Source organism: Anabrus simplex, chromosome 1 (genome assembly GCF_040414725.1).
Source record: "Anabrus simplex isolate iqAnaSimp1 chromosome 1, ASM4041472v1, whole genome shotgun sequence".
NCBI classification, from domain to species: domain Eukaryota; kingdom Metazoa; phylum Arthropoda; class Insecta; order Orthoptera; family Tettigoniidae; genus Anabrus; species Anabrus simplex.
The window spans coordinates 1,187,543,043-1,187,555,049 of NC_090265.1; the positions used below are offsets into that span (position 1 = coordinate 1,187,543,043).

The window sequence follows — 12,007 nt, forward strand, 5'->3', positions numbered from 1 at the left end:
GGCTGCAGCTCAAAATGCTGAAGACTTGACGTTCACTAAACCAACCTTCAAAAAGGGGTAACCTAAGTCTAGTGGTAGCTCACGTCTTGATCCCAGCATATGCCACTGGTCACTACAGCTGCTGGAACTAGGCATTCTAGTGAAAAAAGAAACTGTGCCATTTTTTTATTTGACTGAGCATTTCATTTGAAATCCTTGCTTTTAATTGCGACATTCATGTTGGTTGACAGTATATTCTGACAAGAATACTGTTATTCTAATGACCTATGTTGATTCCAGTTTAATATTTGTCTGTGTCTGTTACAACATCTCGGGAAAATGGATGGATGTGTTTTAATGGAATTTGGAATTTTAGTTTAAAAGAAGGCCGTGTAGGATCTTATCTATATAAGTTGTCCAAACATTTCACCAGGCAGGGGTGCTTCAGAAGGATTCTAAAGCATAAAAGCATTTTTGGGAACTATTTTGGAATTGTCTAATGAGCTTTATATGGACTGGCTAGTTTTCCTTTAATTTTACGTTATATAATTTACGGTTACATGTATAGCTTTTGTGGAACTATATTCTTAGTTTTATCATCATCATCGTTACCACTATTATTACTTTATTATTAATATTAATGTTGTTGTTGTGTGTTTGAGATGCAACAAAGAGAACGCCACCGTAATCATGGATAAACGTGACTACATCAATAAAGCACAAACATTTTTTACAGTAAACAACTTCATAACCTCTAAAAAAAGATCCAACTAATAAAATACAAAGATACCTGAAAACCATTATTAAGAACGTTTCGTTTTTGTTTAATGACCTTGAAAAATCCAAAGTGATTATCACGAATCCAAAGCTTCCCACAGCAAAAGCACTACCCAAGATCCATAAAGCCGACATTCCCATAAGACATATTAAATTTCAGAAATAGTCCGACTTATGAAATATCTCACAAGGGGAGGTCATGATATCCACATCACCGATTTTGTTCAGACTTTGTAGGTTGGTAGTACTACATCACAAAAACACACTGGCAAAGTAGTAGCATACAACTCTCAAACTTTTTCGAAAAAAGTTATTTTGAAAATGTTGAAGAAAGTTAAGAAAAATTTAGCATGCCACGTACCATCAAGCGAGACCCTGTGGCGCGGTGGTCGAGTGGGTAAGGTTCTCCACTTCGATTATGAAGATGGCAAGTTTGAATCATGCTGCTACCAGCTTTTTACCCCCATTTTCCCCCTATTTTTATCTATTAAAAATTTATTTTCTTCTATTACTGTCAAAATAGAACATTTTCTTTCCCAGTAATTCGGCCTCTTCTTTGATCTCTACAGAGTTGCCGGGATCCACTAAGTGATTTATGTAAAGAAGGTGCTAGACGTAAGCCATGGCCCTTTTCAGCTGTTAATTTATTGCTTGCTCTCCCGGGAACGCGTTTCCACTTTGCGTAGCTTACATTCAAAAACACTTTCATTCGAACATAATTCAACATGTGAGATCTCCATGCCAATCAAACTTATGATGAGCATGTCAGGTTATATCGCACACAACCGTTACATGACACAACACGGTCAGACAGTGACTAACTGCTGCTCTCATTCGCAACACGAGGAAAAGGGGGATAAGGAAATGTCAGGAAAAAAAGTTAAGACGAGCGTGACTCGAACTCACCATCTTCATAACTGAAGTATAGAACCTTAACCACTCGACCACTGCACCACAGTCTCTTGCTTGATGGTACCTGGCATGCTAAAGCTCTCGTAACTTTTCTTGGCATTTTCAAAATCGCTCTCTTTTTTTTTCTTTTTCATTTTTTTCATTTTTGAGAGTTGCGCGCTACTACTTTGCCATTGTGTTTTGGTGATGTAGTACTACCAACCTACAAAGTTTAAACAAAATCGGTAATGCGGACATCGTGACCTCCCCTTGTCAGTTCATTCACAAATTCTTTAAATCACACTATCATTTTCAAATCAGTACGTTAGTGAAAAATTCCATAGAATTTTGCAATAAAATAAAATACTTTAATTTATCCAAACAGCACACACTTCATTCATTTCATATCACTAACATGTATGCTAATGTGCCCGTTAACAACACCGCACAATTGATTAAGAACAACCTTTCCAAATTCAGCAAATTAAGTAAAGGCGAAATAGATGAATTTATTCAGATTCTGAAATTTTCATTGAATTACAATTTCTTCACTTTCAGTAATGTCATTTACCAACAGATGGGTCTTTCTATCAGGTCACCTGCTTCAGGGATCCTTGCAGATATTTACATCGATCATTTAGAACATTCTCACATCATTGGTAAGATTAACGGCATTCAACACTGGACACGCTATGCAGATGACACATTTGTTATTTTAGACTTCCGTATTACTAACCGCAATACAGTACTTGAACTTCTCAGCTCCATTGATCCACATATAAAATTCACCATAGAGTCAGCAAACAATAATGCCCTTAATTACTTGGACTTACCATTATGCGCAACTGCAACAACACTTTATCCTTTAATATATACAGAAAACCCACCCACATTATCAGTACGATCCAACAAACTTCTCTGCACCAAGACATACATAAGAAAGCAGCTTACAATAGCACACACAAGAATTACAAAAAAGAAATTAATACAATTTACAGTACTGCAGAATGCAATGGTTTCAGTAGAACCTCCATCAACAGAATCATCAATAGATATAAGAACAGACCCAAAACTACTCTAGAAAAAGATTCCGCTCCTAAAGAGAAGTTTTCCACTTTAACATTCAATAATAGTAGCATTTACTAAATTTCTAATATCTTTAAAAAGTACAACATTAAAATAGCGCTTAGAACTTCCCACACCAACTCCAGACTTTTTTCAATCCGCACACTGTCAACAATAATAATAGATACTTGGACTCCGGAGTTTACAAATTAGAATGCCAATCCTGTAATTCCAGCTATGTCGGTCAAACAGGCCGCAATTTTGTCATAAGATACGCCAAACATCGCAACACTCTCATATATAATCGTTTTTCAGCTATGAGTGAGCATCATAAAGAATCCAGTCACGAATACACATCAATATATAAATACCTTAAGATCTTGTATTATGAACAAAAAGGTACCTTGCTCAACGTTCTGAAGAGCATTCACATCGATATATATCAGTTTATGAACCCCTCTCATAATTAAAATGAAATCAACGAGAAAAGAACATTCTACTTGAAACATTCATTCCATATATTTGTCAGAACCTCTATAATAAAAACAAACCCCGCCTCCATCTCTCCAACTCACCACCACTCCCCCCTCTCCCCACCAGCCCTCCACCCCTCCCCTTCCCCCTTCACTTCTCCCATCCTCGCAAACACAGCTGAGCCAACAACAGATACGATCAGTAAGAACGTGACTGTTAAATTTGAGAAGGTCAGGCCGTTTTGAGAGGACGACTACTTAATAAGTAAGTTTAAAATTTCACACTTATTTTTTACTTATTAGCCCAAATTTCTCATACAACCTCATTTTTTCCATTACGGATTTGAATTTCATTGGCGGTTTCCAGTATGCATCACATACATTTTACCTGGCATCTGTTATCTTCTCTAACATAGCTTCTTAATTTTTCGCTGCCCTCCTGACTAGTTAAAAATAAGGTAAACACACCTAGCCAACATTGGACATGATCATTGAGAAAGGGACCGCTAAAATTGAGAATACACTTATTTTCGAGAGTGCAACTGTTCAAAAATTTTTTAATTTCATTGGTGGTTTCCCACTATGTGTCACACACAGTTTACTTGGCATGTGTTTCCTCTCAAACTTAGTTTCTCAAGTTTTTCACTCCCCTCTTAACTATTTATGATGGTGACTCAACGGAGACAGACTGTCATTTTGAATATTTTTTTAGCACAGTGATTTCGTCCTGTTTTTTAATTATAAAACAATGCAAGTTTTAGGCTAAGGGGTCCACAACCTCGCCATAATCACTTATTATTTGTTTCCGTCATGTCTCATTTGTTTTCATTCTTTCCTCATTAGGTTTTGACACATATTTTAGCATTAATTATGTAAAAAGAACTTTAACCTTTTTTCATTGAAGATGTCTCAAATGAGTTGATTATTACTCCATCTAATGATGGAAATGTGTATATTGCACCCGAACATGGACATTAGTGGGAGAGCAATGAGACACCCCAGGGGTGCTCAGTAAGGATTTAGCAAGCCTGAGTGATGAAGGACATGGCATGCTTGGGAAAGTCATTAATGCTGTGGCATGTAATAAAGAAAATATTGAATAAGATTCAAATTTTGGCATGGTTTATGTAACATAAAAACAATATCATTGTGTTGTCATCCTTTTTAACCATAATTATGAAAATGATCGCTAATAAAAAAGATTAAATGCTGTTCTTGAAGTACATAAACATAAATCAAATGGGGTGGTACATTAATCTTTGCCCTATCTCGCCCTAACAAATTCAGAATTACAGAGTGTTTTTGATCATTCGTAAAGCAAACAATTTTATTTAATTAAATGTGAAAGATCTGGGTTCTGATAATCCAATCTGAAATATTAGAAAATAAAGAAAAATTAAACTTTGTATGATATAAAAATTACCGTCCTTTGTTCAAAATCTGAATTTGTTGTGACTGATTATGTACATAATTTTCCATTAAACTTAATCGACGCAATGAAATAAGTATCTGTTTATTTGACAATTCCTTACTGAATTAAATAAATTAAAGAAATAAGTTAAAGTATTGAAATGCCACTTCAAATTGTCTATCTAACTCAAATAAAATCTTACTCCAGATAACGCCACATTATAACTCTTAGACGCTGAAATATGAAAGAAAATGACACTGCCTAATCCACAATATAATACATGAGACATAATAAAAATATATGATGAACTCACTATAACTATCATACACCATGATTACAATTCTACTCCAACACAACATCTACAACATTTGGCTATACGCGAGATGACCATTACATTCAAATGCAATCACATTTTCATAGTTTTATTAGATGAATATCTGCGTCATGTAAACCTAAGTAGTTGACTCGGATGAAAGTCATTGAATGTTCGGGAATAATCTCGAAGAATTATCCATAACCATCGTGAATAAACGTGAAAATTAAAATGACAGTAACACTCGGAGAATTCTGAATATAGTATTACTGGACACAAATATACCAAAGACATAGTCCAAAATCAAATACGCGCAGTCTATAATTATCCAATATCACACAAAGATTCTAAATATCTCGATGCCCAACTGCAGTTTGCATAAATAACTCTCTCCATTAATCATAGCGTGATTTTACTCTCGAAGAATATTCTAATACGTCTATTATACAATACAACTCATTTTCTCTCAAAGACATAGGACTAACACATTACCACTCGTAAAATATATACTATAGTGTCCCATTTAACATAGCCATACATTTGTGATCCACCTCGGGATGTCACAAATTCAAAAATATAATATCACGCAACAAGTCCTACGCATATACAATTCTTAACTAACACATTTGGATTCTCAAAGATCCAACCCATCTTCCGGTTTCCATGTCTTGACTTAATATTATCTCTCCTCTTGTTTCCATGTTAACTGGTTTTGATCCAAAGGAATGGAATCATTTCCAAGACTTGAGTTTTAAGATAATCCTCTCAATTTATATTCAAACATACATGATTTAAATTACATTTCGATTGAGTATGATGACTTTACACCCGAGAAAATCTAAGTTACTCAGATGAAGATCCTGACACACTTCTCCACAAGTTAGGCCCATATTCAGCTAATAAAATTAAATCAAAAGAGTTTCAAATGATTTGCCGTACATGATTAAGAAAATCACATATACCATTCACTATGATACCAAAATCTATCTGACAAACAAAGTATATGAAGATCGTGTGCTGAAACTACTACAGAGCAAAATACCAGAACTACACAACTATACCATAACAAAATAGTGTACATGTATATAATAATAATAATTGTAGGTCCCATTAACTGCATTTTTATGGTTTTCAGAGATTCCGAGGTGCTGGAAATTTGTCTCACAGGTAAATCTACTCACATGAGGCTGGCATATTTTAGCACCTTCAGATATCACTGGACTGAGGTGAGATCAAAGCCGCACACTAGGGCTTGGTTGGCCAGCGCTTCTGTCTTCTGAGCCACTCAGCCCAGCTGTATACATGTTGTAACTTAATATTGGTACAACTTAATAACAATGTATTGAAAAGGTGGAACCTCTATACTTTCTTTTTAGTATTGTAAGCACTGCAAGTTCATTATAACCATCAAAATCCTCCCTCTCTGCAGAGAAGTGTCTGCATCTTCTATAGTTTCTCAAAAACTGCTACACACATTTTGATGCAAGTTCCAGTGTTCATCAGTTCTGTGAATGGAGACAAAAGCAAATTCAACATGAGTGAATCTGTGGGTAAAAGCTAATGAATTTTAAAATTAATATTCATTATAGTTGACTTAGATTTCAAATATGCTAGGATTATTCATGCCAGTTTGAATTAGACCCTACCCAGAACATTTACAATATATTATCCAGTACTATGTGCCTGAAATTTATTGTGATGATCTTTAGAGAGGTCTGTTTGAAGAAACTCTGGAATAACTGATCATAGATGAAGAAACCATTATTTGTGGTGACATGAATGCACAGAAAGCGTATGAGTACAAACATGGCCTCAACTCACACCGATGGGACCAAGTAATGCTGAGAGTGTCATACTTCTTAATTTCTGTAGAAGAAACCAAATTGTCATTGACAGTGTTTGATATTAAAAAGACAGACAACAAAAATTTCATTGTAGTTGGGGAGATATGCAACAAGTTGGTTATCAACCATATATTGGAGGGAACATAACTGATAAAGATAATATTAAGTGTTATAGTGATACCTAGTGTGGTCGAATTCCTTCGCTAAATGATCAGTGTTGAGGCTTTTGGTTCAGAGAGTCTCGGATTCAGTTCTCAGCCAGGTCGACGATTTTAATTGCATGTGATTAATTCTTCTGGCTTGGGGACTGGGTGTTTGTGTTTGTCCCAACGCAATTCTCTTCATATGCAGACAACAACCACCACAAAAACATGCAATAGTGATTACATCCCATCACATTGGCTTGGCATCAGGAAGGGCATCCGATCATAAAACAGCGCCAAATCCACATGTGTGACACAATTCGCACTCACAATTCCACATGTGTGTGGGAAAAGCGGTAGAAGAAGAAGTGATACCCAGTGTGCCCATGGGCAGTGACCATGCACTCCTAGTTGGTTATTTCAGTTTTAAAAAGTTGAAAGAAATGAGAACTGTCCAGGAAAGGAAGTTTATGAACATTAGAAGGAGATTGGCAGAACTTGAAGAAATGCGTAGTTATGGTAACTGTATTATTTATTTAATTTATTTGTTTGTTTGTGTGTTTGTTTATTTATTTATTTATTTATTCATTCATTTATTTTATGACTTTTAGTGCTGGGAACATCCAAGAACATTTTAGGCTCGCCTGTTTCTATTTAACTCTCATAGGCGACCTGCGCGCCTGGATGTGGGATGATGATGACGTAAGGGAAGGGTGAAACCCGATGTCGGCACATGGCCAACTGCTGTCGAATAACACCAAGAGATCTTCTCAAGGCTTAACGTGTCCATCTGATGGACGAATCACCGTCAACAGCATCATGTGCCCTCACTCCACATGAACAGAGCGTAGAGGTTTGTAATTGAATCCACCACTTCTCCTATCCTGCTGGCCAACATTCTGATGGAGAAAATCTTTTCCACCAATGGGACTCAAGCTGGATAATCATGGTGTCAGACCATACAGATCTGATGCCTTAACAACCATGGCCACTAGGCGGGCAGTAACTGAAACACTGTATAGACGGACTAATGAAAAACATGATGAAAACATTGGTGAAATTATGGGAGCAGAGATGTAGTACTGAAAAAATTATGTCTATAGAAAATACTTCAAGAACTGAAGTGATGATAATAATAAAGAACTATATAAACAAGCAAAGAAAGACTCAGAACAGATTGTAAGAGAGAAGGAAAAAAAAATTATTCAACATATCGAGTGACAAACTGAAAGATGATATAGATGGTAACAGAAAAATGTTTTATGGTATAATGAGAAACGAGAGGTGGAACACCTTACTGATAATGAAGTAAATATCATAACTGGTAATTGAGAAACTGAATATGGTCAGAATATAATGAATGAGAAGTTCTTGCCTGTCGAATGAATGTATATGTTCATGATGAATTCATGTACTTTCATAGCTAGCTTTGAAAATCTACAGAACTGTTTTTATGGTTTATTAAGCCAACTATAAATAGGGCTGGATCTTAAGAGTTTGCATTCTTCCATTCTGTACTCGTGCAAATAGTGTGTTTCATTTTAATCTCACAACAGTTAGTCTGAAGCACACACAATAATAGGCCACACACCTCTAGCTGTATTGAGAGGTAAGTCTCATATAACCTATGCCATATAACTAACACATTCTCTCATTCAATTCATTAATTTAATTTTATCTAATTTATTCAGGTTAACTTCATGGGCACCACAATGAATTGCAAATTTTATACCAGAAACAATGTATATGTGTTAACCACATCTTCATGTGCCGTCCTGACAATGTCCTACATTTCAGCATGATTTAACAAGCACCACGAGAGCATCTCATTTTATTACCATGATTGAAGATGAAACAACATCTAACAGTTCTCCGTCAGCTAGTGGTTATTTACAGCAGTGTCCAGTGGCTTGCATATGACTAACACCACTCAAATAGATTTGGTGATGAACTACGGGATCAACTTTTACCAGTTCCCATTTACTATTGAATTATTAATTATTAGATGTTCTGTGTATATAAATTAATACTTGAAATATTCTCAATGATGAGCATACTCAAGAAGAGAGAACCTAGTTTATTTTCAAATTTAATCATAATTTCATCCCAGTTTTTTAATGTCAATTTGTATATATTTGTTTCATTTGTTTTATGTCAACTGTGCGCATGTACATTTGTTTAGTTATTAGATGTTTTACATTAAGGCTGAAGATGGCCAGCCCCGGCCGAAACTAGTCCTTAATTAATTAATGTAATTTAGAATATTACATATTATAGTATTGAAAGGTGGACCATTACCGCATTAATTTAATAATTATATTGTACTTACAATAATTCAATACGGACCAGAACCATAAAGTTTATAACCTATGATCAGAAAGAAAAAAATAAATGATAGCTACTTTATTATTTGAAATTCAGTTTAAAGCATATTAATTTTATGACTTGGTGGAAATACTGCTGTTAATTTAATTATTCCTAAGCAAGTCTTATCTTTATAAAGTTTCAGCAAGAAAGTTCTTTTGATTACTTACTTTGCTGGAGTAAACTTACATTTTCAGTATATACTCTGTATATATTTTTCCTCAGGCGTTACCACTTGGGTGTGCGTCCATATCCATGTGGCCTATGTGAGAAAACATTTCACAGTTATTCTGGTTTAAAGAATCACGAGAATCGGCACAATGGTGTTAAGCCTTTTCTCTGCAATCATTGTGGTAAAACTTTTGGGCAGAAAAGCCAGCTGACAAATCATGAACGAGTCCACACTCACGAGAAACCTTATTCATGTTTATTGTGTGAGAAGACATTTACTACATTAACAAATCTCAAGACTCATCAGAAGAGACACACTGGGATCAACGAGTTCACCTGTGGTGAGTATGCAATATTTACTTGTAATCTTACTGCTTATCTGAACTTGTGCTGCGAGCATGGTTTGTTCAGGCAATAATCAGTACGGTGATACAAGTACAGATACAGTATGTATGTAGTAGAGAAAGACCTTTTTCAGTATTTTGCACTATAATTTAATATTCTCCTTTGTCTTCACTAGGTATTTATCGACAATTGAATTGCCAAAGCCAAATAAGTAATTTTTTTTCCATTTTTCAGAAGGAATAAATTATTTACCTACATTAGTATTATTACAATTAAGTGCTAACTTTTTTCCAGTTGAAGAATAACTTATGTGAATGCAGAAATAACCCATCGATTGCATACCCTTTTTGTACTAACTTTTTGTGATTTATTTGATTTCAACATTGAATTATGAAATAAACTCATTTTTCTCTGATTTGTTGTTCTATTTTTCATTGAATTGGCAAAAATTGAATAATGCCCAGCCTGTCACAACTTTTCTTAAATCCATACATGAGTAGCCCATTTGCAAAACCAGCTATATGCATAAAATTACAAAAATGAGATATTGGTATCTCATATTGATTTATGATACTCGCTTCTAATTTAGTTACGTTTTTAGGTTCCTAAAAAAGTTATAATAACTTTAAATTTGAAATTAAAAATTTCATACGCTTGCAAAACTTGCTACATTCATGGCATTTATGGTTGTAAAGCCTGCTGAATTCACAGACCAATGTTTACGGTTGCAAAACCTGCTACATGAACAGCATTTATGGTTGTAAAGCCTGCTTAATTCACAGATCATTGTTTGTTTGCAAAATCTGCTACATGTATATTAATTAACATGGCTGTCTTTTGGGTAGAGTTGCAAAGGCCGCTATTTTTGTTTCCATAACAACAGCATTGGAATCCTCTGTTAAAGAAAATCATGATAAAACACTTATTTCTATTGTAGATAGGTAGGCTGTATTGCACAGTGTCGAGAATCAGCTGTGAATTTCTGCCTAGCACCCCTAGGGAAGGGGTAAAAGTTAAAATAATCAAAAATGACCTATCTCAGTATCGAACAAGTGTTATGGTACTAATGGTTTTAATCGGTACACAGACAGGACAAGTTTTAAAGTATATTAATATATATTCTTGTTCTATTTTTGTTTTTGAACTGTGGCTGAAGATGTTGCTATGAGGCCAAACATATACCAATAAGTTAATGTTATTCTGAAGGGAATAAATGTAATTTACACTAGGATCCCGTTAATCCGAACCCCGTTAACCTGAAAGTCTGGTTAATCCGAACTGAAGTATTAAATTTTAAAAAAAAATTCTCCTTATAGAAATGAAAGAACATATTATAGAATGAAGATTTACTTGCATTTTATTAGTCATATTTTACTAGAATAACTTAATGTAAACATAATTACACATCATAAACCATCAATCACTGGTCGTTTAACTTTACAATGTCTCTTAGTTTCTTTTGCCGTAGTGATTGGAACCTGCTCGAAGATGCAGTGTTAAACCAGGGTATTTTATTAATGTAACTGCTAAAGAATGGACATTTCAAATTACTGTACAGTATGTACTGTACTGTCTTGTAGAAACTATTTTCATCAGACGGTTGAGGCGCTGGCCTTCTGACCCTGACTTGCCAGGTTTGATCCTGGCTCAGTCCGGTGGTATTTGAAGGTGCTCAAATATGTCAGCCTCGTATAAGTAGATTTACTGGCACTTAAAGGAACTCCTGCGGGAGAAAATCCTGGCACCTAGGCGTCTCCGGAAACCGTAAAAGTAGTTAGCGGGATGTAAAAACAATAACATTATTATTAGAAAACATTTTCCGGTTAATCCGAAAATTTCGTAATCCGAACAGACTCTGGTCCCAATTTAGTTTGGATTAATGAGACTCTACTGTATATTGTAGAGGTGGAATTTCCCTTCCCCTAAAAGTACCATGACAATATGGGCATAATAATGAATTTCATTTCTTGTAATCATTGTCGAATCCATAGTTTTCAGGGTTGCTGAAATGAACATGTTGTACTCCGGATGCTGTTTAAGTGGAGGTTCAGCTCCAATCGGAATGGGGATTAGAATGGGCGAAAAAGAATGTCCAAAATGACCGTGATTATGGATGTATCTGTTTATATTCTACGATAGGTCTCTACCAAACTTGGTGGTACACATATGACTTAATATCTGGAAAAAAATATTGTGGGGTTAAGGCACTCCTAGCACTACTAGAGGTGGGG

General features: G+C 35.2%; 1 protein-coding gene across 2 annotated transcripts in view; it reads left to right on the forward strand.

Moving 5' to 3' along the window:
• The window catches only part of LOC136858175 (zinc finger protein 660), a 110,338-nt gene that overhangs the window by 73,345 nt on the left and 24,986 nt on the right, over nt 1-12,007 (forward strand). For both annotated transcript variants that reach the window (XM_067137531.2, XM_067137530.2), the window contains exon 4: nt 9,486-9,772. In XM_067137531.2, coding sequence (XP_066993632.2) covers nt 9,486-9,772 — 287 coding nt within the window. The remainder of the gene's footprint in view (nt 1-9,485; nt 9,773-12,007) is intronic.